Source organism: Cervus canadensis, chromosome 32 (genome assembly GCF_019320065.1).
Source record: "Cervus canadensis isolate Bull #8, Minnesota chromosome 32, ASM1932006v1, whole genome shotgun sequence".
Lineage (NCBI taxonomy): Eukaryota > Metazoa > Chordata > Mammalia > Artiodactyla > Cervidae > Cervus > Cervus canadensis.
The window spans coordinates 36,310,639-36,337,124 of NC_057417.1; the positions used below are offsets into that span (position 1 = coordinate 36,310,639).

A 26,486-nucleotide genomic window follows, 5' to 3' on the forward strand; every position below is an offset into this window, starting at 1 on the left:
CCGGTTGGGGGCTGGTGTTTGCCCACCCAGGGTCACCCTGGTCGCGGCTGCCTCCTGGCTGTGTACCCCACTTGGTACCCAGTCCCCGCTTCCTCGCCCAGCCCCTCCTCTGATGGGAGGCTCAAAGACCTTTTCTGGGGGGGCTGGCATGAGTGCCCTGCCCGCCTCCTGCGGGCCCTGCCACCCACCCGCCTTGCCGCCCCATTCGCTAGGTTTAGCTTTGCAGCGAAAACATCCCCTCAGCAGCCACTGCGCTGAACAGCAGCCCACAGGCCCACAATGGCTCCTTTGACGGGGCCACCCGCTGGAGGGGAGGGTCGGCCTCGCCAGAGCCGTTCCCCTAACGGGACCCAGGCCCACAGGAAACCCACCTGGGCCGCCATCGCCGCCTCTAGGAGAGGGCCCCACCCTGGCCCCTCTGCCCACTGCGGCCCCCCTCCCACCTCTGCCCTGCTCACGCCAGAACCCGCAGCAGTCGATAATTGAATCCAGAGCCTCTCGTGGCCGGCGCTGACATCAACGCCCAGAGCCGCAGGGTCTGTTCCGCAGGCCTGGCCGGGCTGCCTCCTTCCCGCCAGGGTGAGCCCGGGGGCCGGGGGCCATGACCTGTGCAGGGCGGTGGGCAGGGGCCTAGGGGAGGCTCACGCGGGCTTCCGCAGGACCTCTATGGCCCCAGGGCCACCTCCCTTCTTGCCGGAGGGTGACCGGAAAAGGTGGCGGCGTGTGTGTGTGTGTGTGTGTGTGTGTGTGTGTGTGTGTGTGGCTGGCTGTGTGTGTGTGTGTCTGTGTCTGTTCGGTTCCTCTCCCCAAGCTCCCAGCACCTGGTCCAGCCAGGGCTGTGCACAGCCTCCCTGGTCCTCCCCCGCCTTGGCTGGTGGCTTCCAGGAAAACACTCGACGTCCAGGGTTGTTTCTGGGAAGCCTGGGTACCCCCCCAGTGCAGAGAGGAGAGGGGCGTCTTGGGTCTGCAGACCTCCTGCCTGAGGGCGCCGCCCCTCACAGCCCTGGCTCAGCCCCTGCCTGCTTGCCTGCAGTTCCTGCCACTCAAGACCTCGCTCCTTCCGCCACGGCCCGTCTCTGTGGCTGGAGCAGAAAGCTGGGCCGAGGTCTCCCCGTCTGAGCCCACGTGGAGGGGCCACGGGACCACAGGCAGGGCTGGCCCCGCCTGCCACCTGGTCCAGGGCCGTTGAGGGCCTGGGGTGACATGGCTCAAGGCACCCCTCCACAGATGAGAGCAGGCAATGGTCAGACCCGTCCGCGAGGAGGGACCCCTGGGGGTCTGTGTCTGCCGCGAGCCTCTCCCCAGCCTCTCCCAGGAGCCTGGCAGCTCCTGCTGGCAGATGACTGGGCCTGGGGAGGGGAAGGCTGCCCTCAGCATTCCCCTGCCCCGAGGCTGAAGTGGCCCCTCTCCCACCCCTGCTCCCACCTGGTCCCCCGTCTCCCCGGGAGGCTAGACTGGGCAGCTCAGGTGAGCTGGACAGCCCAGGGCATGCCGACTGGGGCCCTGCACCTGCTGAGAAGCAGGGTCCCGGCTCCCAGCTCCCCGCTTTAGGCCGACCCTGCGAGCCATCAACCTCCCTCCACGCAGGTACCCTGGGGCTGTGCCGAGAAACACGCATGCTGCTTTTCATCTTTTATTTTTCTTAGAAAAGGCCTTCATATCATCATTTGTCTTAAAAAAAAAAAAACCAAAGTCCTTGTCTCTGAGTTTGAAAAACATTTTCCCAGAACAAATGGGAAAGGATCTTTTATAAATACATTTAAAAAAAAACAAAAGCAAAACTTGTTCCTAAAGCTTCTTTCTTTCCAGTTTCTTTTGCTCCTTCGCTCCCTGGGGCCGAGGCAGGATCACCCGCCCCCATCCCCAGTCCTACTCTCCCTCTGCTCTTTTCCGGGGGCTTCCTTCACTGTCCCCCCAGAGTCTCCTTGGGGTGGGGGGCTTGGCAGCCCCAGGCCCGTGTTACCAGCACACAGCAGGGCCGGCCCCACCCCAGGGGCTGCACACTGCAGAGGATGGGGTGACACCATCCTCCAGACACTTGGGCAGGGGGACCCTCAGAGGGTCATCCCTGGGTCCCAGCGTCCCACAGGTGAGGAACCCAAGGTCCAGAGACGGGCAGGGATGTGCCGTGGTCACCCAGCCCAGGTCCTTACGTGTCCTCCTCGTCCGGATCTGAGAAGCTCCTTAACGTGGCAACAGGAACCGGACCTCCTGGCCGGTCCCAGTGGGCCCGAGGGCCCGGCCCTGGCGGTCCATCCCTCCCAGGCTTAGATGTAGGGCTTGGCTGGGAGGGGCCCCTGCGGGCCCGGCCCCGAGTAGCCCATGAGTGGCACCTCGCACTCCAGCCCGCCAGGCGGGGCCTCCCCACCACCCTCCAACGCCTTGGGATCTGGCTCCAGGGGGGCCTTCACCCCCTCCAGCTCCAGGGGCCCGGCCCCGGGTCCCACTTGCCCTTTGCCCTGTGCCACGGCCGCGGCGGCCCGCCCCCGCCGCACACAGAAGGCTGCCCCGACGGCGGCCAGCACGGCCAGGAACACGGCGGCCAGGGCAGGCGCGATCAGGAGCGGCAGGTTGCCCTCGCGGGCCTGGGTGACCGGGGCGTGGTTGGAGCGGGCGGCCGGGGGCGTGCGGGCCTCCCCGCAGGCCTCCTCGCCCTCAGGCACCCTCCCAGCCCCCAGGGCCCGGACGCAGATGGAGTAGGTGGCGTTGGGCCGCAGCTGGGTGACGGTGTACTCAGCGAGCGAGGCGGGCAGCCGCAGTGTCACCGGCCGCTTGTCAGGGCCCGAGAGGTTGCGATAGGTGAGGCGGAGGCTTCTCAGCTGCAGGGAGCTGCCCTGCTGGAAGCGCTGGAGCCCCACCCGCAGGGACGTGGGGCTGGCAGGCTCGATGCCCAGGGGCAGGGGCCGCGGCGTGGCCGGGGCGGGGCTGGGCCTGGGCCCCGGCCTCACGCGGCCCTCACAGTACAGCCCCGTGAAGCCCTGATGACACAGACACTCCAGGTGGCCCCGCGCCCCCAGGTGGCAGGTGCCCCCATTGAGGCAGATGGACGCCGGGCAGTCCCGGGGCGGGGACACAGGCCCCGCAGTGGGGGGTGCAGGGGGCGGCCGGCTCGGGGCCTCGGTGGCCAGCTCCGTGGGGCGGAGCCGGGTGGGAGCCGGGCTGGAAGGCGGGAGCGTGGGCTCCTGTACGGGGGCCCTCGTGGTGGGCGCCGTGGCCGTGGTGGTGGTGGCCGGGCAGCCGAAGTCGGCGTAGTCAAGGTCCAGGAGCAGCCGGCCGGCGTTCTTGGGTGGGAAGTGGCAGCGCGTCTCCTCGGGGCTGGCCAGGGTCAGGTGGCTCTCCCGGACCCAGGGGCCGAACCAGCTGAGGGGGCACACGCAGTTGAAGGGATTGCGGGCGGCCGCCAGGAGCCTCAGGCGGGGGAAGAGGGCAGAGAGCTCGTGCGGCAGGGCCTGCAGGCTCAGGTTGCTCAGGTCCAGCTCCTGCAGGGCCGCCAGGCCGGCCAGGTCCTCTGGCCGCAGCTGGGCAATGCGGGTGTTGCCAGCCAGCCGCAGGCGCGTCAGGCCCCGCAGGCCCCGGACGGCAGGGGGCACGCGCTCCAGCTGGTTGTCGGCCACGTCCAGGTCGTGGAGGTTGCGCAGGCGGCTGAAGAGTCCCTCGTCCAGGTGCCGCAGCCCCAGGCCGGCCAGCCGCAGCGCCTCCACGTTGGCGGTGTCCAGGATGCCGGGCTCCAGGGCTGGGAGGCCGTTGTGGCTGAGGTCCAGCAGCAGCAGGCGGGGCAGGCGCAGCGGGGGCAGCACCCGCAGCTCGTTGTCCTGCAGCTTGAGCTCCAGGAGGCGGTTGAGTGCGTCAAAGGCACCGGGCTGGATGTGGCGGATGCGGTTCTTGCCCAGGTAGAGGCGCTCGAGGCGGCGCAGGCCTCGGAAGGTCTCGTTGGTGATCTCCCGGAGCCTGTTGGCAGTCAGGTCCAGGTTGCTGAGGTTGGCCAGTGGCTGGAAGACCCCCCCGGGTAGGCTGGCGATCTGGTTTTGCGACAGGTCTAGGAGCTGCAGCCCTGGCAGGCCGGCAAAACTGCCTGTGTCGAGCGTGGTGATGCCGTTCTCAAAGACGTACAGGCCCACAGTGTCGGGTGGCACATCCAGAGGCACGGTGGTCCCCTGGCGGGCAGTGCAGAAGACGGTCCGTGGCTGGTTGCACTGGCAGCCAGATGGGCAGCCTTGCACCCCGGGCCCCAGGGCTGGCAGCAGCAGCAGCAACGGCAGCAGCAGGCACAGGGGGGCCCTGGAGCGCATCTCTGGTCCCTGGGAGCAGAGAGGGAAGCGGGAGACCGTGAGTCAGGGGCCCCGGGGGACAGCCACTCCAGGAAGGGTCAGGAGGGGAATTCCCAGCCCCCCTCCGCTCCCCACCCCCAGACCCGACAGCACACAGGAGCTATGAGTCAGGTCCCCTGAGCCGGGGCCAGGCTCCTGGCGCTGCCCCGTCACTCCCTCGCTATGTGACTCTGAGCGGTCACGTGGCCTCGTCATGGTATCAGTTGCCATTTCCTGCGCTGACACCAGTGTTCGGTGGGCTGACTGACGCACACAGAGGGGGCTCGGCCCCCAAATGCTCAGTGACCACGAACAGCGCCCCACCCCCCAACTTCTCCTTAGCTCCAGTCCTCCAGCCTCTCTGCAGCTCAGAGAAAACATGTATTGGTCAAAAAGCATCAGGCTCTGTGCCCTCCCCTGAAACCCCCCCAAAAACATCTCTGCGGAGGCAGACGGGAAAGGAGGGAGAACGGAGGTGCTGGAGTGGCAGCCCCTCCCGCAGCATCTGGGAGAGACGGGGCGGGCAGGCGGCCGAGCGCGTAAGTAGAGAAGCTGGCTGCCCCCGGCCGCCGCCGCCACGCTCCACGTCCTGCAAGTGAGGAGAGACCACAGCAGGAAGACCTCATGTGGAAACTATGGGATCGGTGTTTTTCCACTTGCGAAGTCAGACCTGCCCAGGACACGGCCAGCAGGAGAATTCCTGGGGAGGGGGAGGCAGGGAACCTCGGCCTCCAGGCGTCCCCATCTATGAGCCGTGATGACAGAACTAAAGGTGGGGGCCCTGGCCTCCTTGGAGTGGCCCAGGGTGCAGGCTGGGGGACGTGGTCTGCATGATGGCCCGAGAGAGAGCACCAAGCCTGGAGATGCTCCAGAGCGGATCCTCCGCTATTTCTCGGGATTGGCTCTGGGCCAAGCATGGAACGCTGTCCCCACGCGCCAGCGGCAACGAGCATCCGCGGTCACCGCGTTTGGTCGCCCAGCAGCTCCTCCAGGTGGGAGCTGTTCTCCACGCTCCCAGACAACAGGAGAGGGGCTCCCGGAGGCGCAGGCACTTGCTGCCTTCACGCCGCCGGGAAATCTGAGCCGGAGCCCAGCTCCTTAACCACGTCCAGGTGCGGCTGGGCCTGCCCTCCTGACGTGGGGCCCAGTCCTGCCCGAGCGGGGGTAGCTCCCCCAGCGGCTCAGCTCCCACTCGTAGCCGGAACTGCCTGAGACAGGATGGGGCCACAGCACGGGCTCCCTTCAGTTAGGCTTCTGTGGGGAGCCGGGGGCCACCCCAGCAGCAGTCCCCCAACCCCGTGGGCCTCTAGACCCCCTGAGAGGCCGGCACGCGTCCCCTCCAGGTGCCTCCAGCTCACACAAGGGCCTTTTGTGCTGAGGTTCAGCCTCCCCTCCCCCACACCAGCCAGCCTTCCAGCCATGCAGGTAACAGGGCCCCCCGGCCGGCATGCTGCCCACTGCCATGCATCGGGCCGCCTCCCCGGGGTCGTGGGCTTCTGGACCTGAGTCCAGGAGGGGCAGGAGGTCCCCCGGAGGCCACGGTGGTGTCAGGCCAGCTCTGGGTAAAAGTCCGTCACCAGGTTGGGCCTGCCTAGAGCTGCCCACCTGCAGGGTCCCCTCTGCCCCTCGGTCGTTAACGCTGATGACCGCCGTCTGGAGGCCTGGCCCCGGCCTGTGCCCCAGCCTTCGCTCCCTAGGTCCTGCAGTCCTCTCCCCGAGGGGTGGCCCCGTCAGCTTTTGCTTCCCTGCATCCCAGAGAACATCTCTGCTGAGTGAACTGCAAGGAAGCTCGGCCAGAACCCAGAGGCCCGGCGCGCCCTGGCCCCGCTGGCGCTGTCCCCAGGGGGCTCTGGGCCGCACCCAGCCTCCTCCCCCGCCTGGGCCCGCTCCACCCGTACTGACTCAGAGGGGCGGGTATGGCCTGGCCACCAGATGTGCTGGGAGCGACCACCGCCCCCTCACCCACGTGGCGGGTGAGCCGCCTCCCCCTGAAGTCGCCCTCCTGGCAGGGGGCAGGCAGGGTCAGGACGGGAGCAGGCAGGCTCAGGGACAGGAGGGGGCCCTACCCACGGCCAGCCCGGCCACCCCTACAGCTTCAGCTCCCCCCGGGCCTTACACAAGGTCACAGCTAAAAGCCCACACTCTAGTCTGGCAGCCCTGGGCCAGGGGTGCTTGAGGTGTGAGGTCACAGACAGCAGGCTCCTCCCGGCACCCCAGTTTCCCCATCTGTCTAGCCAGGCGTTTCAGAAAGGACACCTCCCAGGGCTGGGGTGCTTGGCACTGAGGGGCCAGGCGTGGTCTGTGGGGGCCTGGGATGCATACTGGGGGTGTTTCCCATTCTTCATTGAGGAGGGGCCCGGCATGGACTCTGAGCTTCCCTCTATAGTCTGCTGGCCCTTTAATCAGTGAAGTCCTCATGGGCGGGGGGAGGCAGGGATGCTGGGGGTCTGTCTGGCCGAGCTGGCGGAGGATAGGGAGTGGCATTCTCTGCCGGGGAGACCCCACAGGCAGCAGCCACCCTGCCTCCCAGCCCTGGGGTGCAGGGCTGAGTGTTTTCACCTGAACCCCACTTCCCCCATCCAGAGAGGGGGTGGCACTGAGGCATGGGAAGGTGACAGCTCGGGGCCATCCGCTCTGGGGGCTCTGCCACCAGGAACCGATGAGAGGGCCCCAGAGGGTAAAGGCTGACCATGGAGGGGCGGTGGTGGGGCAGCCGAAGGCCAGTTCCACCCTACACAGGTTCTGAGCCCCCTCCTCACCTGTGGGCTGTGTCTCCCCAGCCCTGCTTCACCTGGACTTGGCTCTGAGCACCCAGGGTTGTGGTTCCATGTCCTCCTGTTTGTTTGAAATGGGGAAGTTCCTTTAACAAGTTCTGGGAGCGATTCCACCCATCTGGGCGCGTGCTGGTGTGTGTGTGTGCGTTGGGGGCGGGAGCGTCTCCCCGGGGTCACGGCTGCCCTGGCCCTTGCAATTTCAGCAGCTCCGAAGGACCAGGGCCCTGCGCTTTGATATTTGATCTGCTGACTCCAGCAGGGCGGCGGGACCTCTCCGTCTGCAGAGGGTGTGTGGGGGTGCTGGCGACAGCCCTGGGGTGGGGGGCAGAGTGTCCTGGGCCTGGCCCCACCACAGGCCCCACCAGGGGACCGAGATGGGGTGGGGCTTTGGGGTCCAGCTGCCTGTACTGGTTGCCTGGCCCCAGCCCTTCGCAGGGCTGAAGCAGGGGGCGTGGGGTGGGTACAGCCCCTGAGTCTCAGGGCTCTTTAGTTTGTATTTGGAGAACGTTCTAAGTGGTCTCTAAATAAGTGGGTCGGTAAACATTACCTACTAAGGGTGTCACCCGTGAAACCTCTGCACGTGTGGGGTGGGGGAGCCATGATATGTACATTTCAGCACAGACAGGAGGTCCCCTGGACCCAGGGTGGGGCCTCCACACACGGGCTGCCCACCGTGCTCAGGCATGGAAAAGCGTGAGAAGCTGGGAAAAGCAGGCTGGGGTGGTGCTGGGGGCGTGGGGGGCATCTTTCGTTCTAGAAGGGGGTGGGGGGAAGTGAGCTGTCCTTTGGCCGGCACTTGAGCATGTGATGGGGGGTGGGGAGCAGGAGGAGGGACTCTGTGAGTAAGAACGTGGTCATCTCAGCTCTCGGGAACCCAGAGTGTCCCCACCCACCCCTTAGCATGGGACACACCTGCGGGCACCTACCCACACGCAGGCCCTGGGTCAGGCAGGGACCAGTGAGTGGGCGGGACGCAGGCTCCAGACCTGAGGCTGGAGCGTCTCCCGTGCCTCTTCAGTGGGCAGGGGTGGGTACAGGCAGACAGCAGCAGGCACACGCCCCTTCCTGTACCCAACCCTGCGGAGTGGGTACCCGGGGTCTGGGCTGCAGCTCTGACCCCGCGGCTCCAAGTACCGGGCGGCCGGGCCTGGCAGTAGCCCAGCCCAGGAGTCTGCCAACCCCCTGGGCAGGCGGGACCGTGTCGGCAGCCAGGACGGCTGACTCCGGTTTCGCTGACGTGTCTGAGGAGGCTCCGGGTCCGGGTCGGGTCCACCCGCCTCCCCATCCCTAGCGGGCAGCAGCCCCTGGCCCAGCAGGCGGGGGTCTCGATCCTGGGCCCTGGTGGAAGGGACCGAGGGGACTGAGCCTCAGGTTCCCCAGAGATAGCCCTCGGGGTGAGGGTGGGGGGTCCTCACCCTGCCCTGTGATTAAGCTGGCGGGCCCCCACCACTCTTAGTGTCACCACCTCCAGCCGGTTCTGTTCTTGCTGTGGATGGGGCCTGACACGCCACGCCATGACTTATCCATGTCCCTTCCCTTCCTTTCCCTTCCATCTCCCACCTATAGGGCATCTCAACTCCAGCTGCACATTGAAAATCACCAGGAAGCTTTAGAAAAGTTCTAGTGCTCAGACCCCACCCTCCCCCAGGCAATTTAGTAAGACTTTCTGGGGTGAAAACCAGGCAGAGTTGTGTTTCAGAGAAGCTCCTTGGGTGGGTGGGTCTCCTTGCCTAGCCCGGCCTCACAGATCCTCGGGCAGAGGGTCGCCGAGGCAGGCAGTCTATACGGCAGCCTGTCTCCCTGACCCCGGAAGCCTTGATTCCTGAGCCGGCAGCACCGGAAGAGCTGGGCTGGGCCCCCTCCCTGCCCCACTCCACGGCAGGAGCTGCTGGCTCCCGGTGGGTGCCGTCTGGGGCACCGTGGGTGACTTGGTAGCCGCCGGACCTGTCAGCCCAGGGCAGGGAGACCAGTGACTAAGGCTAGTCGCCAGCTGCAGGGAGCCCTCGGGGCAGCGAGACGCACCTTCTCGGTCAGCGCAGGTGCCACCCAGCAGGACACCTGCAGCCCAACTCGGAATGGGCTGGTCCAGATGCCACAGTCGGCACGAGCCAGTGTGATGCCACCGGGGCCGGGCTCAGAGACGGGGCCTCCTCATCGCCCTGTCCCCACCCAGGGCCAAGACACCCATCAGGTAGGGCCCTAACCCTGCAATTAACCCTGAATTTGCCAGGGGAAGACCTTAGTCACCAAGGGAGGCCGCCAGCCCCAAGCGAGCTGGGACCGGGCTGTCTGCAGCCTAGACAGGGTGTGAGAAGGAGGCAGAAGCCCCCCCACCAGGAGCGGGGCTTGCTCTTCTGATGCCCTCATGCCTGGGCTCTCGGTCACCCTGCAGCAGAGGAGGCCCTTTGCAGGGTCTGTGAGCTGGTCGGTGGGCAGGTGGCGTCAGTCGGGGTGGGGGGGGGCCACGACCCTGCCTCTCACCTCTCACTGCTGCCCATGCGGGCCCCAGGGCCACCCCAGCCTCTTCTCAGTACAGGCCAGCTCCCTCCTTCTTCCTTAATTAAATCTCTTAGGCAGCCTCCAAGGAATGTCAGAGCCTTATTGCGATCCCCGGGAGGAGACTGCTGGGGGCTGTCCCCCACCTTAGAGAAAAACTGGCCCCTCGCCTGCCCCCACTTCCAGTCCTAAGGTGGCCTGGTGTGTGTGGGGGGGCGCCCGCTCCGGCCTCCTCATACCCGGGGAGGCTGGAATGAGGAAATGCGGGGGAGGCCCACGGGCCTGGCCGGCCAGGCGGCCCAGCCAGCTGAGAGAAAGCAGTCCGGCTGCCTCTGGAATGTGGAAACCGATAAAAGGAAGGAGGCCGAGCCCCCGCCCCCCCTCAGGGCACCCCTGCCTGCCCCCAAACACAGCCGTGCTCCGGTCACGCGCGCGCGCAGACACACACCCACGCCAGACACACGCCCACTGGGCTGTGCTTTGAGACACACACACACACACACACACGCCCTCCCCCTTCTCCAAGAACTCTCAAATTCCACAGCAGTGAGGGGAGCTGGTTTTCTTGGCAGTGCAGAGCCTTGGGCTCCCTGGCCCAGGGAGGGGACTCGGAGGGGGGCTCCGGGAGGGATCATTAACCCCGTGAAGTGGCACTGCTGTCCCTCCCATGAGCTCAAGGCCTGCCAGTGTCAGGGTTGCTTCTGTGGGCAGAGGGCTCACCCAGCCTTCTTTCTGGTCACTTAGGAGAACTGGCCGGCTGGCCTGCTGAGGTGGGAGCTGCCTCCAGGGCCCAGCTGAGACCCTGCTCCCCTGATGCCAGGAGCTGCCCGGCCCAGGGGTGGCGTCCACTTAAAAGTCCCCACAAGGACTCAGCTCTCTTTACCTGGGACTTGTCCTAGCTCCCCCACCAGTAGAGGTGGCCAGGACCCCTCTCCTGCCCAGGGCATCTGCCTGGGGCAAGCACAGGTGTGGGCACTGTCTGAGGGACTTTCTCGTGTTGAACCCCCTCCTCCTCCACGTCCAGGGTCTGGAGAGCGTGGTGCTATACCAGCAAGTGCCCTGGGCCACCCGCCCAAAACTGACCCCCTGGACCCTCAGGTCCCAGTCTACAGCTACAGGAGGCCAGGGGAGGTAGGGACAGTCAGCGCTCAGGCCCCCAGCCTGGCACGCGTGTGCTCATCCTCCCTTCCTGGGTCAGGGGGTGGGGGGGCAGATAATGGTCTGGAGGGAATCCAGCTGGGCTGCTCATTACCAGAGCCCTCTTCCTGCCTCTGACACTCTGTTTACAGAAGCTCTGGGGGCTGATTCCCTTGGGAGAAGACCTCAAACTCAGGGGACTGCTCTCCCATCCCCCTGCGCCCGCCTGCCTCACCCCTCTTGGGCCTTACCAACAGCTGGGCCCATACTGGACATCATGGCCCGCTGAACCTGCTGACCCCACTCGGAGGTCACCTGCCCAGCCACCCCTCTGTGCCCCCAGTGCCCAGAGTCTAGCCTAGTGGGATGGGACATCGAGATTTAGTTGAGTCCCCCCCCCCCACCTCCCCGGCCCTGGAGGCTCTTGGCTTGGAGGGGGGTGGGCTCTGGGTCTTGGTGCCACACTCCGTCCAGAGCCTCACCTGCCCTTGGTGCAGAAGGTGAGCAAAGTGACCCTCAGGGCCACTTCCTCCTTCCCACCTTTCACACTCCACCCCTCAGCCCCAACGGGAGGGGTAGTCAGCGACCCTGGTGTGGTAATCGTTAACGAATGGGGGTGAGGCAGGACGCTTGGCACCAATCGGCTGGCCTGCCAGTGACCACAGGGGACCTCGCAGCCTTCAGGCCCCAGGGCTGCCAGCCCAGGGACACAATAGATTGGGCTGGCTCCAGGCCACTGGGTTCTCGGCCTGAGCAAAGCCCCTTCCCTGGAAGAGGCAGTGATGGGGCACCCTAATACCTGGAGTATGACCCCAGCTGGCCAGGCAAGGTCCATACCCTGCTCCAATGGGGCTCCATGCCTGTGGCCCCCTTGCTCTGCCCTGAGTGACAGGGGCCCTCAGGGCCGAGCCCAGGCCGTGGATCTGCACAAGGGGGCGGGGATCGGGGCTGGGGGTTATCTGTGACCAGAACCAGACCTTCACTCCAGGAGGTAGAAGTAACCTAAGACTGTGTCTTAGCCATCCCCTCAAAGGGGTCTGATTCGTAAAACTGGTCATGCCGGAGGGCCCAGCCGTGGGAGGAGGAAGCGAGGGAGGGGGTGTTTATTTTGTCTGCTCGCAGCCCCGCATGCCGGTGAGCCGGGTACGCGCGCGCGCGCGCCCTCACCCCACACTGGAGCTGTCGGCGCCCGAGGACTACCAGATAGGGGGACGGGTGGGGGGGCGCACGGCGAGTTGGCCCAGGTGATCTTGCAAGGATCGGGGACCCGCGTGCCCGCCCTGAGTGTGTGTGCGCGCGGCGGATGGGGTGGGGGTGGGGGGGCGGGAGATCCGCGCGCGTGATCGGCGCGTGTGCACAGCCTGCCCGGGGCGCCCTGCGTTCCCACCCCGCAGCCCCCAAACCCGGCAGACACTCACCGGGCGGCGGCGGCGGCGGGAGCCGGGCGGGACGTGCCGCTGCCTCAGTGCTTCCCAGCCCGGCTACCGGGGTCCGGAATCGCGCGGTCCCGAGGCAGTCGGCGTCCGTCTCTCCCTGCCCCGGGCTCGGGCTGCGGAGTCGCCTGGCCGGAGGCGGGTCCCGCCTTAAGAGCTGGGGGCGGGGCCGCCGCGGGCGGGGGCGGGGCCGCCCCCCATTGGCCGGGGCGGGGCCGGCGGAGACCCGCCTCCTCTCGCGGCCGAAAGGGTCTTCAGGCCCGGCCGCCCTCCCGACCAGACGACCGGGAGAGAGTCTTAGGAGTCCTGCGGTCCAACCCGGTCCAGTTTGCAGAGCCCTGTGTTTTGTGGGGAAAAAAAAAGCGAGCCAATATCGAGTGATGGGGTAGGACACACGAGGCAGGTGATTTAAACTCAAGGAATGCCCCCCACTCCCCCGGAGCCTCTGGACACCTAGGGAGAGCAGCCCGGATGACCTGTCCCAGCCTTCCAGAACTTGCGATTTTTCAGGGAAAACTGGAAATCTGCATTTTTAGGTGAAATCTCTTCAAGTGTGCTGTTGTTGGTTGCTAATCCCAATTTCAAGAACTCCTGAGTCCACACACACAGAGCCCTTCTGCAAGCCTCATAAGCACAGCCTCGATATGCCAAATGTGAGTCCTGGGGTCCTCTTGTCCGACCTTTGCTCTGGACTGCTTTCCCCGTGTCTTAGATGGCGGGGCTGAGACACAGGAAGAGGACATGACAGACCAGCCACAGTTACCGGCAGCATCAAGGCCAGATGTGCTGGGGGGTGCTGGGCTGAAGGGCCAGGTTGGGCCTCACTGTCAGGAGGTGGGACCTGGGTGCTGCTGACAGTGGCCCTTTGATGGGGCAGAAGGGGCGGGTGCCAGGGGCTGGACTAGTCCAGAAAAATTCCCTGCCTTGGAGGCTTCCAGGAAAACTCTCTGCTCTGCCCTCCCCCCGCCCCCACCCCCTCGGTGCTTGTGGTCAGAATTATGCCTCGGAGCCTTTGGGGACCAGCTCAGCTCCTGACTTGAAGCCAGGCTCCAGGACACCCACCACCCCCTCCAGCCCAGCCTGCAGCCAGCGCCTTTGGCTGGGCCAGCTCACATCTCGGGGGGCCTGACGGCTTATCCCAGCAGATGGCCACACCAGTTCGGGAGGGGGGCGGTTTGAGTGGTCTTTGAAGAACTTGACGGCCCCCAGAAGGCAGGATGGCCTCCCATGTCCTATCTCTAGCAGGGCTAAGCAGGGTTCAGCCGCAACAGTGACCTCCCAGACTTTTCCTTCTCAGCTCTCTGCTCCTCCTCAGAACCTCTCCCCCCACAGGGCCACCTTCCAGGATGGACAGGGGTCTGCACCCCTCGCTTTTGTTGTTTTATGTGGATGTGGGGTGTGCCTTGCAAACCTCTGAATGTCCGCTCCTGGGCCAGTGTGCAGGCCCTCGGGTGTGTTTCATTTGACTCACATGGGACTTTTTCAAAGTTGGAAGCTACTGGCAATGCTGAAAAGTCCAATGCTTTCACATTAGAATGGAACTTCCCCGCTTGCCTTGAGAGGAAGCTCTCAGCTGAGGCTGGGTGGCCACTGCTCCCTGTGACCAAGGCCCGGACTCACAGGTCGCCCCCGTCCACTCACCCCACCCTAGGCTGCTGCACTCCCCCCGCTCCCTGCAGGGTTTGAGTCTGCAGTCGGTATCATGGGGCTCTGCGTAGACTGTCCCTGTGCCTCTGCCCTTGGGCCCCATGTGTCCCCTAAGGCCCTCAGGGAAGTCCAGCCCAACGCTCCTAAAGGAACAGGACTAGCTGACAGGTTCGGGGCTTCTCGCCTCTGTGACCTGTTCTTGCTGGTAGTGAGATACCCCCTGCTTAAAGCGTCCAGCCCCTGCCCTGATCCCAAGACTAGGCTCACACTGGCCAAGCTCCTGTCCACACAGAAATCGAAGGGAGGTTCCAGGAGATGCCACCCCCCCCCCCCCAGTTTGTCCATCCTGTCCTCTTTCGGCTTCAAGGCACTACTCTGTCTTAGGACCTAGTTCTAAGGGAGCAAGGGAGTGGGGGTGGGGGTCAGGGCTTGCTTCTGGGAGACCCCACTGGGCAGCCTGGGTGATCAGAGCAGAACCCAGGGACCTGGACTGCTTTGGACCAGTGGCAGTGCCCGGATGCCTAGGTGGTGGGTCTGAGTAGAGTGATGGTTTAGCGGAGAGAACTAGAGAAGGGTTCTTGAAGCTGCTTTTCCTGGCAGGCTCCCTGTGGTCCTGCCTGTGTTATTTGTAGCAGCGTTGGGAAAGCTGGTGGGATTATCAGGGGCTGACCCCTCCTGACTCAATGGACGTGAGTTTGAGCAAGTTCCGGGAGATGGTGAAGGACAGGGAAGCCTGGAGTGCTGCAGTCCATGGGGTCACAAAGACTGGGACACGACTTTGCAACTGAACAACAGCAAGCCCTCCCCCACAGGACCCACTTGATGCCACCCTTGTTCTCCCATCTTTTAGGACCTGGGCTCAGAGGTCGGGGGCAGATCCAGGCTTTAGACTTCCCATGGCTTTGGGTCCAGAGCAGACCCCCAGACCCAGGTCAAAGCCATTCCCACTGGCAGGCCCAGATGCCAGCCCTCCCCTGGTGCCACAGCATCAGGAGAGGTGCCTGTGCCAGCTCTCATGCCCTCTGGCCCCATGCCAGGCTGGGGCTTGGTTCTGCATTCCAGATCCAGACTTGGCTTGGCTGTCTTTACAAGGCCTGGGGTCAGGCCCGTGCCAGCTGTTGGCCAACCCTCGGGGCTGGGTGCCGTGACCCCCTTTCCTGGCCTGTGTGACAGCAGGGGCAGGATGCTCCTGCCTGGCAGAGCTGCTCAGGTAGCTCCGCCCAAGGTGAGGAAGACTGGCCTGACCTGTCAGAGAAGCCAGCCCTGCCCTCCGCGACTTCCTGCCCCCGCGCCCCTAGCATCTGAGTCAGTGGGCTGGCCAGCCGGGCCTACGGGGCTGGGGTATGGGGGTGGGGTGCCAAGTCGAGCCTCTTAAGGAGGTCGGTTTAGAGCACCAGTGAGCCACCGATGCCCGGGTGGAACCGGCAGGCCACTCCCTCATTTCTCGCCAAGGCAGCAGCAGGATGGCAAGAGTCCCTGCCTAGCCCACTTGGTCTCAGACTCTTGTTTTCATTCCTCCTACCCGTCTCTACACTGTGACCTCTGCTCTGCACAAATCTAATCCTGCCTTTCTCGAGAGGTGTCATTTGCTGCTTTGTTGCTCACCTGATGGAGGGAGGCTGAACTCCCTTCCTGATGCCCCAGGCCTTGCTCTGGGTGGCCTCTGCCACCCCACCCTGGGCCTCAGACCCTCCCTCACTGCCCAGGCCACCAGCCAGGTCATCCTACTTCCTGTTCTTCAAACAAGGCCGTGTACCCGCCTGCCACAGGGCCTTTGCAGGTGCTGCCGTTTCTGCCTGGAACTCCCTTCTTAACCTTTGGGCCATACGGAACACCCTCCCCTGTGGCCAGCCAGAGTCAGGCTCTTCTTTCCTCTTGGCATGTGTCCTCAAAAAACTCTTCCTTCACATGTTTGCCTGTGGAATTGTATCTGCTTATCACCCAGGTCAGTCAAACCATGAAATTAAAAAGACACTTACTCCTTAGAAAGAAAGTCATGACCAATCTAGATAGCATATTACAAAGCAGAGACACTACTTTGCCAACAAAGGTCCATCTAGTCAAGGCTATAGTTTTTCCAGTGGTCATGTATGGATGTGAGAGTTGGACTGTGAAGAAAGCTGAGCGCCGAAAAATTGATGCTTTTGAACTATGGTGTTGGAGAAGACTCTTGAGAGTCCCTTGGACTGCAAGGAGATCACTCCTGAGTGTTCTTTGGAAGGACTGATGCTGAAGCTGAAACTCCAATACTTTGGCCACCTCATGAGAAGAGTTGACTCATTGGAAAAGACTCTGATGCTGGGAGGGATTGGGGACAGGAGGAGAAGGGGGCAACAGAGGATGAGATGGCTGGATGGCATCACCAACTCGACGGACATGAGTTTGAGTAAACTCTGGGAGTTTGTGATGGACAGGGAGGCCTGGCGTGCTGTGATTCATGGGATTGCAGAGTCGGACACGACTGAGCAACTGAACTGAACTGATCCCCCAGGCCGTGAGCTTTTGAGGACAGAGGTGGGGGCCTGTTACACTCAACTTCCGTCACAGCCAAGATCTGGGCACTGACCAGCTCAACCAGGGATGAATGATGTGAGTGAAAGTCCAGTTAGAGTCACTGAAGGGACCTGCGTCTGCCCCACTGGATCCGGTGTTAGGGCAGGGGACGTCCGAGATCACTTTGTTCCCCTGCTCCCCCTTCCCCCCCACGGCAGGCTGTGGTCGGATCAGGTCAGGAAAGGCAGTTCTAAGCCCAGTTCACCCTGCAGAGCCCGAGGTAATTAGAGGCCGCGTTGCTCACAGCTGACCGGCCCCGGGCACTCAAGGAAGCTGTTGGAGACACCCAGGGCCCCACCCAGCTTCCCAGTCTGCCCTGGCTCCCTTCCAGCGAGGGCGGGGGCAGGTGGGCAGCTAGCTGGCAGGGGAGCAGGTGGGCTGGGCCCTTTGTTGCCTGGGTGAGGGCCAGAGGCAGCTGCCACAGCTGGGCAACCTCTGACCGCTGGGACCACCGCGAGGGCGGCGGGGTTCCATCTGAGGGTGTGTCGGTGTCAAGGTGGGGGCTCAGGAGCGGAGAACAGAGGAAGCTGCCTGTCCGAGTTCTCCCGGGTGTCCCCCCGCCTTCCTCCCCCCAACTCTGGGCCTGGAAGGAGGCACTCACAGGGCTGGGGGGCTGCCGGGGACCCTGCAGGGCCCAGGAGAGAAAGGGGAGTAAACCCCTGGGCAGGAGAGTGGCAGGGAGGCTGGGGGCTTCCAGCCTGGCCCCTCTGCCCCCAGCCTCTGCCCTGCCCCAGGGCCTGCCTGGGGAATGGGGGGGTCAGAGAACGCGGAGGCCGGGAAGCAGGGCAGGAAGGAGCCCTTGCCCTCGGCCCCTGGCTCAGGCTCGGGCACAGGGGCTCAGAAATGCTGCCAAGGGGGGGTGCCTGGCCTCTACGATACCATTGAGGCCCAGGAGCTGGGTGACTGAGGCGATGGCCCTAGTGCAATCTGGGAGCGCCCAGCTGACTGTGCTGGGTGGGGATGGAGGGATGGAGGGGGTCCTCAGCTCCAGCGCCTCCCCTGCACCTTCCCTGGCCTGTTGTCTAGGCTGTTGCAGTGAGACCACAGACAAAACCTACTTGGGGGGGGGGTCTTCCTTGTGCTGCTGAGCATGGGAGGAGAGCAGGGCTGAGGTGCTGAAGGGGGGGCAGTTCCCTTGCGCCCAGGGCCTGGCACAGTCATGGGGGGAAGCAGCTGGGCAGATGGAAATAGTGTCAGTCACATCCGACTCTGTGGCCCCATGGACTGCAGCCCACCAGGCTTGTCTGCCCATGTGAGTCTCCAGCCAAGAGTACTGGAGTGGGTTGCCATTTCCTCCCCCCACAGGGCTCGAACTCAGGTCTCCTGCCTTGCAGATGGGTTCTTTACTGAGCCACGAGGGAAGCCTTGAGCAGACCCCAGGAAAGAAAGGCTGGGAAGCATGGGCATGTCGGGAGCACGGGGAGAGAGGGTGGGTGGAGGGTCCCCAGACACCAGCGTGGATGCCGCTGCACCCCTCCCGGCCACGGTTGAGTTTGGCCTGAGCCCCTGTCTAGGGTTGCAACACTCTCAGCCCTGCCGCCGCCCCTCAGTCACGGGGACTTGGCTGTATTCCCACGACCGGCCGTCTCTCTCCCCCAGGTCTCTGATGCCCCTGCTGGACCCAGACTCAGGGCTCCTGGTCCTGGCGGGAAAGGTGAGGAGAACCCACACACGTCGGGCCAGACCTGGCCTCAACTGGCAAAGTAGGGAGTGTAGGATGCTCGTCGCCCCCATACAGAGGCGGGGAGCTGGGACAGTGCTGCCCGGGCTCCGGCCCTTGCCAGGGGCTGCGGGCACACAGTCAGGGTCACAGCCTAGAGTGTGAGCGAGCTCCCCGAGGATAAGGCTGGGAACGGAGCAGACAAGCACCCAGCAGGCACTTGTGATACTGATCGCCGGGGGTGGCACCCCAGCCCGGCTGGGCGCTTAGTAGGCGTCTGCCGTGGTGGTGCTGTGACTCGGTCCTCGGGGAGGGACGGGGCGGCCGGAGTGGAGCCGGGCAGCCCAGACCGCCAGCACGGTCAGCGCGTGCTCGGGTGGGCTTCGTTGCAGGGAGAGAACCAGCTCTACTGCTACGAGGCGGCCCCCCAGCAGCCAGCACTGAGCCCGGGTAAGCCCTGCCCCACCCCCGCCCCACGCCCCACGCGTGCCATCGCCCCCTTCCTCCCCTGGCCCGCCCTGACCTCTGCCCGCCGTGTCCCCGCCAGTGACCCAGTGCCTCCTGGAGAGCGCGCTGCGGGGGGCGGCCCTCGTGCCCCGGCGGGCGCTGGCCGTCATGGGCTGCGAGGTCCTGCGCATCCTGCAGCTGAGCGACACGGCCATCGTTCCCATCAGCTACCACGTACCCCGCAAGGTGAGCGGTCCTGGGGGACGGGTCGGGAGGGCCTGGGTGGGGGGCCCCGAGCTCACCGGCCTGCCCCTGTCTGCCGCCAGACCGCGGAGTTCCACGAAGACCTGTTCCCGGACACCGCAGGCTGTGTGCCCGCCTCCGACCCCCATGCCTGGTGGGCAGGGAGCGACCAGCAGGTAGGGCCAGGGCCTGGCTGACAGCCCCTCTGGCCATGGTTGGCACTCAGCGGCCCGGTGTCCGCCCCCTCCCCACCTCCCTGGGGCCCCACCTCTCCTGCCTCCACCACGGACCTCTCCCCACAGGTGCAGAGGGTCAGCCTGCACCCCGCCCGCCGGGCCCACCCCAGCTTCACTTCCTGCCTGGCGCCTCCTGCAGAGCCCACCCCTGCCACGGCCAGGCCCGCGGGGACACCTGTGGGCGACTCGGACCCCAGCGTGAGTATCAGCAGGGGGCGGGGGTCTGGGCAGGCCGGAGCATGTGGCCTGCCCAGTGGGTGTCAGAAACTCGAAAAGCAGAAGCAAAGAACCCCAGTGTTTTCAAAATTGTGCAAAACGCCTAAGAAGTGAGACTTTCACACACACAAAAAAGAAATTATAGATTTCTAGCCTCTCTTCAACGATCCTGACCACTCCAGGCCTGCCTTCCCACAAAGTCAGGAGCCGGCAGCTGCCACCCGCTGCCCCGTGTACTAAAGCCCGGCTCACCCCCGTGTCGCCTCCTGCCCCGTCAGTGACTGCGTCTCCAACCCCGCATCCCGCGGTGGGGATTCCCACCTACCCCGGTGTCCCAGGGTGATGACCCTGGACCCTGGCGCGTCCCCCTGGCAGACCACCCACCCACCAGGGGCCGCTGGCTGACCGGGTGCTTCTCCCCCAGGAGGGCTTCTCCTCCCCGCCCAGCTCGCTGACCTCACCCTCCACGCCCTCCAGCCTGGGGCCCTCACTCACCAGCACCAGCGGCATCGGCACCAGCCCCAGCCAGCGGTCCCTGCAGAGCCTGCTGGGTGAGCGTGACCCCCTAGCACGGGTGCCCTGGGCCACCCCCCACCCCAGCCACCCTCCTCTGCACCCCAGTCCTGACTCTCCTCCTGTACCAGTCACTATCTTGTGGGGTGAAGGGAATCTCGATGGCCTGTACGTTCTGAGATCTTGGTAGTTGAGTTGGTTGGACCAGCAGAGGCTGGGGTCCTTTGCCAAGGGGAGCAGGCAGCCCAGATTTAGGGCTGGCCCAGGTGCCCCTGCAGGACCTCCCAGGGTGGGCAAGCCAGGGACCCTCACCTCACGTGGCTCCATGTCCCTGCTGCCCGCCGCACCCAGGCCCCAGTTCCAAGTTCCGGCATGCTCAGGGCACTGTCCTGCACCGAGACAGCCACATCACCAACCTCAAGGGGCTCAACCTCACCACTCCTGGCGAGAGTGACGGCTTCTGCGCCAACCAGCTGCGTGTGGCCGTGCCCCTGCTCAGCAGCGGGGGGCAGGTGGCTGTGCTGGAGGTGAGGGCCAGCCCCGCCACACTGTCCCCATGTCCCCCTGAAGGATGCTGAAGGCATTGAGTGCCCACGCCAGCTCACCTTCTCTAAGCTCAAACCATGTGCCAGGCACCCCGCCCAGTACCCCGTGCTGGGGGTGCCACTCTTATCCCCGTCTTACAGATGAGAGTGGTGAGGCACAGAGAAGCTAAGTGACCCGTGGGGTCACACGCCGTGTAAGTGTGGAGCTGGGAATCAAACCCAGGCCCCCTGAGCCCCGAGCCTGAGCTCTTCCCACCGCCCCAGCCGCCCCCCTCACTTCCCACGGGCCTCATGGTTGGCACGGGGCTCAGAGCACAAGGTGACTGAGCAGAGAGCTTGGGCATCACCCCGGGGGGGTCATCGGCTGCAGAGGGTGAGGCCCAGGCATGCCGCTTGCCCTGCAGCCACTGGGACCGGGCTCTCTTGCCTGTTACTGATGGGCCTCGGGGTGGGGGCACCTCCCACAGCTGCGGAAGCCCGGCCGTCTGCCCGACACTGCACTGCCCACTCTGCAGAATGGGGTGGCCGTGACTGATCTGGCCTGGGACCCCTTTGACCCCCACCGCCTCGCCGTGGGTAAGGAGGCTGGGCTGGGCTTGAGGGAGGGTCCTGGGGCCCCAGATGGGGTCAAGGGAAGTCTGGGGACCTTGGGCCAGCAGTGATGAGCCTGTGCACCCCACAGCCGGGGAGGACGCCAGGATACGGCTGTGGCGGGTGCCCCCCGAGGGCCTGCAGGAGGTGCTCACTACGCCTGAGGCTGTACTCACAGGTGAGGGGGGCCCGGGTAGGGGCTGGGGGGTGGGCAGAGGCTCTTGAGGGGCTCAGTGTCACCCCACGCCTCAACCCCAGGCCACACAGAGAAGATCTATTCTCTGCGCTTCCACCCGCTGGCGGCCGACGTGCTGGCTTCTTCCTCCTATGACCTCACCGTTCGGATTTGGGACCTCAAGGTCGGAGCCGAGCGGCTGAGGCTGCAGGGCCACCGGGATCAGGTAGGACAGTTCTGGGGGGCAGGTGCCCAGCCATGGGGTGAGAGGCTGCCTCTCACGTTCCCACCTGCCCCCAGATCTTTGGCTTGGCCTGGAGCCCTGATGGGCAGCAGCTGGCCACTGTCTGCAAAGACGGGCGCTTGCGGATCTATGAGCCCCGGGGTAGCTCTGAGCCCCTGCAGGTGAGCAGGATGGGCTGGGGGCGGCCCTCAGACCCGGTGGGGGTTCCGGCCGAGCCTCATATGCTGTATCCTAACAGGAAGGCCCAGGGCCCGAGGGGGCCCGTGGAGCCCGCGTTGTGTGGGTGTGTGACGGTCACTATCTCTTGGTGTCAGGCTTTGACAGGTGAGGACTCTGGGATCACCATTCCCATCCCCAGACCTCAGCATCCACTGCGCCCCGTCCCCAAGATACACATACACCTGTCAGATGTGCAGAAGCTGTCCCCACCCTCACTTACTGGATGGATGGTTGGGTGGACAGATGGATGGATGGATGGATGGGTGGATGGATAGATGGATGGTTGGATGGATGGGTGGGTCAGTGAATGGATGGTGGGGTGGATGGATGGGTGAATGGATGGATGGATGAGAGGGAGAGAGATGGGGAGGAATCAACTGGGGGCCCAAAGGGATGAGATCTGTCCCAGGTGCGAGGAGCCCATTCCTGGTGGGGACCAGATGAAGCACACAAAACAGAACCAAGCCTCCTGGAGAGATCCAGGGGATGGGCATTTGGTGCTCTGGAGGGAGGATCGGGGGGTGGGGGGCTTCCTAAGAGAGGTATCTCTGACCTGGGTCACAAAGGGACTGGTAACCACAGATCCAGAGGAGAGGGCAGTGGACTCTGGGTGGAACGGGCTGGAGCAAGGGCCCTAGAGCAGAATGCTGGGGAAAGAGCCCAGACGTGCTGGAGTCCTTGTCGTGCCTGCCCCGGGCCCCTCCCGCTTTGAGGACCTGCTTCTGTTCTCCTGCAGCCGAAGCGAGCGCCAGCTCCTCCTGTACTCAGCCGAGGCCCTGGCTGGCGGCCCCTCCGCAGTGCTGGGGCTGGACGTGGCTCCCTCGACCCTGCTGCCCATCTATGACCGGGACACCGGCCTGGTGCTGCTCACGGGCAAGGTGGGCTGGGGCGCACAGGGGGCTTTGGGCAGGTATGGGGGGGAGGCACCTGAAGCTAGCCGCTTCACTGCCGCCACCCCCTAGGGCGATACCCGCGTGTTCCTGTACGAGCTGCTCCCCGAGTCCCCCTTCTTCCTGGAGTGCAACAGCTTCACATCGCCCGATCCCCACAAGGTAAGCCGGCCCGCGGACTCCGGGTCCGTCCCCAGGTAGGCCCGCCGGCTCTCCGCCCTCTAGTGGCCATGTGGGCGAACCGCACAGGCCCCTAGGACCTGCGGGTCGCCCAGCCGCCTTGGGAACTGGTTGTTAAACTCACCCATCACTGAAAATTAAACTACGTAAGGTTAAGTTTTATGAACCCACAAGTAAGTTGCATTAAAGACCAAGGCAATAGATACTTAATTTATCACTTCGCAATTATTCGCAATAATTTCACTGTTATTTATGCTGTTTAGGTTACTTACATCTGTGGGCCCTTGTCTGCCAGAGATCTATCACGAGCTGTTATGGCACTTCTCTTCCCGTATCTGCATTCCCCCAGTCACATTGCTGGCGTGAAGCTGGCCAGGCGGGCAGTTTTTACACCATGGAACTAGGCAAATGCTACAAACCGGGGCATTTTTCCTCCCAAGAGCTAGTTTTTAAACATCACACCACGGTCCAGGGCTAGGCCTTGCTCCTGGAGGTCCTAAGTGAGGGGTACTGGGGGTCCAGGTGCCAGCGAACTCTGGACTCTAGCGTCAGCCATGGCTCAGCTGGTAATCAGTCTGCCTGCAGTGTGGGAGACCTGGGTTCAATCCCTGGGTTGGGACGATCCCCTGGAGAACAGAAAGGCTGCCCACTCCAGTATCTTGACCTGGAGAATTCCATAAACTATACAGTCCATGGGGTCGCAAAGAGTCAAACACGACTGAGCAACTTTCACTTTCTCACACTCCCCTGCCACCCCAGGGATTCATCCTCCTGCCCAAGACAGAGTGTGATGTGCGGGAGGTGGAGTTCGCCCGATGCCTGCGACTTCGCCAGACCTCCCTGGAGCCTGTTGCCTTCCGGCTGCCCCGAGTCAGGGTGAGTTGGGGATGAAGCATGCCAACGCCCAGCCCCCCCACTCCCTGGCCCCTGTCAGGGGCTTTGGGGCCTGGCTCGTCTTGTCACCAGACTGCCCCACCCACTGCTCTGTGGGGCATCTGCACCCCTCACACTGCTGACATTCTGAGCCCCATAGAAACCTCAGATTGGGGTCCTGGGTCTCACCATGCCCCCCTCCCAGTGGAGGCCTGTGTGCCCTGGGCCTCTGCTCAGCGCCTCAGAGCAGCCCCTTCCTCCATCGCTGCAGAAAGAATTCTTCCAGGACGATGTGTTTCCCGACACCGCTGTAAGCTGGGAGCCGGCGCTCAGCGCTGAGGCCTGGCTGGGAGGTGCTAACGGGCAGCCCCGGCTTCTCAGCCTGCAGCCCCCCGGCATGACCCCAGGTAGGATGAGGGCTTGGGCGATGGGGGAGAGGAGGGTGGAGGGGAGCAGGTGGGGGTTGGAGAAAGGGGCAGAAGGTCCAAGTCTGACCCTCCACCCCTGCTGGCACTCAGGAAGCTCTAGCGTTCCTGGGGACAGGTGGCTGTGCTTTGGAGTTGGTGTCTGAGCCCCTAGAGGGTAGGGTCCAGGGTCTGTGTTTCTATCAGAAGCCCCCCGCCCCAAATACGCATGAGCACATGCACATAGCCTGGTGCCGAGGGCAGGCCACGTGAACCAAGGGTTGAGTAGTTGTGAATGCCACCTCTGGACTCTGCCACGGAATCCCCTACGGGCTGGAACCCAGGGGTCGGACCAGGAAGCCTGGTCCCAAGGGGCCTCTCTCCTGCCTGATGCTTGTCCCTGGTCCCGCCCCAGTGAGCCAGGCCCCCCGTGAAGCCCCTGCCCGGCGGGCCCCCTCCTCAGTCTACCTGGAGGAGAAGTCAGACCAGCAGAAGAAAGAAGAGGTAGGCGGGGAGAGGGCTGGCGGCAGCGGGGGAAGGGGTCCTGGGTGCACCTGGCTCAGCCTTTCAGCTCTCTAGTCTGACCCCGACTGGGCCAGGAGTCGGTGTCACCCACCTGTCAGTTGGACAGCTTGAGGGGGAGGTCTTCCAAAATTCTGAAACTGACCGGCGTGGGGGGATGGGGCTCAGGAAGCCAGGGAAGGGCGGGGAGAGGCCCTACCCTGGCCTGGCCAGGCTCAACCCAACCAGACCCAAGTGCACTTGGGACCTCCGTATGCAGAGACCGCCATTCACTTCCCACCTCTTGTTCCGTCCACCCCGTCCCCAGCTGCTGAGCGCCATGGTGGCGAAGCTGGGGAACCGGGAGGACCCGCTCCCACAGGACTCCTTTGAAGGTGTGGACGAGGATGAGTGGGTGAGTGCACTGGTTGGGGGGCCAGCATCCTCTCCCGTCCCTCCCCGACTTACACCTGCAGCCTGCTCACCCACCCCCGCCTCCCAGACTCTCCCAACTCCCCCCACTTCTTGGTTCATCTCCCCAGGACTAGCCTGCCCACCAGCCGCCTCTAGCCTCACCCTCCACTGCTGCCTCTGGGAAAGCCTGGTGCCCCTGCACACCTCACATCTCTCCCTCAAACTGGAAGCCACCTCCTGGCCCTGGCACACCTCATCCCAGAAGCCCTGGCTTCCTTTGAGTCTTGGGCATTTCCACGGCCTCTGGGCCCTGCTGCAGTCACCATGGATTGTCCGCATCTCTGCTCTTTCTAGGACTGGGCGCTTCTCCTCACTGCCTGCTAGCATGCGGAGCCAGGGGCTTGGGGGTTGGGTGGGGTGAGGGCTCAGGGGCACGTCCCTGGGTAGGCACTGGGCCCCTTGTCCCCCCTACTCTGACCTGGGCTGGTCCCAGCTTGGGCTGGCTTCGCTCAGCACCTTCAGTTATCACATGCCGTCCCATCTTGCCTGCTGCCCCAGTTCCAGTCAAGGGTCTAGGGGGCTGGCCCCCCAACCTGGCCATTGGGAGCAGCTCCAGCCTCAGGGGCCTGGGACCAGTTACCCTGCTCCCCAAGCTTGAAGCCAGGAGAAATGGGTGTCACAGAGCTAATAGCCCATTTAAGGGCATATGAGCCCCACAGGGACTGGCCTGCACGTGTCCTGGATGTTTTCAACAATTAAACTTTTCTAAGCTGGCCACCATGGTGCTGCTGTGGTCTCTGGGCTGGCTGGAAGGGGAGGGGAACAGCAGTAAGGGTGACGGTGGTCTGGCCCTGGGCTCCGCCTGGTCCCAGGCCTCACTCTGCTCCTGCTGGGAGTTCATTCATTCATCCGACACATGAGTACCCAGCCGGGTTCTCTCTGGATGGCAGCTCCGGTCATGAACGGGAGAGACAAGGCTTCTCAAGGCACTTGGCACAGCTTTAGTAGGCAAAGGGGAGCCGGACTCTGCTCAAGTTTGCAGATAGACAGTGTGCAGAGAACTGTGAAGTAAACTTCATGAAAGGGAGTCCCTGGGATGCTGAGGGAGACTGTGGTCAGGGTTTGAGAAGTGACAAAGCTAAGAGATAAGACCTAAGGGTCACAAAGCCATGGAGAGAGCCCTGAGAAGAACGTTTCAGATGAAAGGAAGGGCACTGAGGAAGACTGCGTTTGGAGACTCAGAGGAAAGGAAAGAAGGGTGGTGGTCCAGAACACTGTAGGAGGCAGCCGGAGGTTAGGAATCCATCTGCCAATGCAGGGGCCATGGGTTCGATCCCTGGTCTGAGAAGATTCCACGTGCCGTGGAGCAGCTAAGCCCATGCACCACAACTGCTGAGCCCACGCTCCAGAGCCCATGCTTTGCAGCAGGAGAGTAGCGCTGCTCCCCTGAAGTAGAGAAAACCTGCGTGCAGCAAGAAAGACCCAGTACAACTAAAAATAAAGCAAATAAGATTTTTTTTTTAAAGCCATTCTTAAAAAAAAAAAAAAAAAAAGAGCCATTTTTCCAGGTACTGATGCCCAAGAATAGAGAAAAGGAGAAAAGAGGTCTTGTCCACCAGGAATCCACATTCTAGTGGGAGGGAACAGATAAATGGTATGATTTGATAGAATGTGATAAGAGTTTCAGAAAAAGAAAAAAAAAGTAGGGATCAAGAATGGAGGTTTAAACCAGACACGTGCATGCGTGTTGAGTCACTTCAGTCATGTCCGACCCTTTGTGACCCTATA

At 63.8% G+C, this 26,486-nt stretch overlaps 2 protein-coding genes across 3 annotated transcripts in view; one reads left to right on the forward strand and one right to left on the reverse strand.

The window, feature by feature from the left end:
• The window catches only part of LOC122433328 (coronin-7), a 61,571-nt gene extending 36,098 nt beyond the window's left edge, over nucleotides 1-25,473 (forward strand). For both annotated transcript variants that reach the window (XM_043456156.1, XM_043456157.1), the window contains 19 exons: nucleotides 17,947-18,001; nucleotides 18,400-18,457; nucleotides 18,555-18,700; nucleotides 18,781-18,873; nucleotides 19,000-19,131; nucleotides 19,574-19,700; nucleotides 20,014-20,189; nucleotides 20,675-20,783; nucleotides 20,890-20,976; nucleotides 21,057-21,199; nucleotides 21,274-21,378; nucleotides 21,456-21,541; nucleotides 22,173-22,314; nucleotides 22,399-22,488; nucleotides 23,266-23,382; nucleotides 23,651-23,786; nucleotides 24,199-24,287; nucleotides 24,613-24,699; nucleotides 24,827-25,473. In XM_043456156.1, coding sequence (XP_043312091.1) covers nucleotides 17,947-18,001; nucleotides 18,400-18,457; nucleotides 18,555-18,700; nucleotides 18,781-18,873; nucleotides 19,000-19,131; nucleotides 19,574-19,700; nucleotides 20,014-20,189; nucleotides 20,675-20,783; nucleotides 20,890-20,976; nucleotides 21,057-21,199; nucleotides 21,274-21,378; nucleotides 21,456-21,541; nucleotides 22,173-22,314; nucleotides 22,399-22,488; nucleotides 23,266-23,382; nucleotides 23,651-23,786; nucleotides 24,199-24,287; nucleotides 24,613-24,699; nucleotides 24,827-24,832 — 1,984 coding nt within the window. In that variant the 3' untranslated portion in view covers nucleotides 24,833-25,473. The remainder of the gene's footprint in view (nucleotides 1-17,946; nucleotides 18,002-18,399; nucleotides 18,458-18,554; nucleotides 18,701-18,780; nucleotides 18,874-18,999; nucleotides 19,132-19,573; nucleotides 19,701-20,013; nucleotides 20,190-20,674; nucleotides 20,784-20,889; nucleotides 20,977-21,056; nucleotides 21,200-21,273; nucleotides 21,379-21,455; nucleotides 21,542-22,172; nucleotides 22,315-22,398; nucleotides 22,489-23,265; nucleotides 23,383-23,650; nucleotides 23,787-24,198; nucleotides 24,288-24,612; nucleotides 24,700-24,826) is intronic.
• Nucleotides 1,621-12,292, reverse strand: VASN (vasorin). The gene is made up of 2 exons (XM_043456158.1): nucleotides 12,133-12,292; nucleotides 1,621-4,298 (listed from the first exon to the last, which is right to left on the reverse strand). The coding sequence occupies exon 2, from the start codon at nucleotides 4,287-4,289 to the stop codon at nucleotides 2,268-2,270; it is 2,022 nt and encodes a 673-aa protein (XP_043312093.1). The 5' UTR covers nucleotides 4,290-4,298; nucleotides 12,133-12,292; the 3' UTR covers nucleotides 1,621-2,267.
• Nucleotides 25,474-26,486: the final 1,013 nt, after the last annotated feature.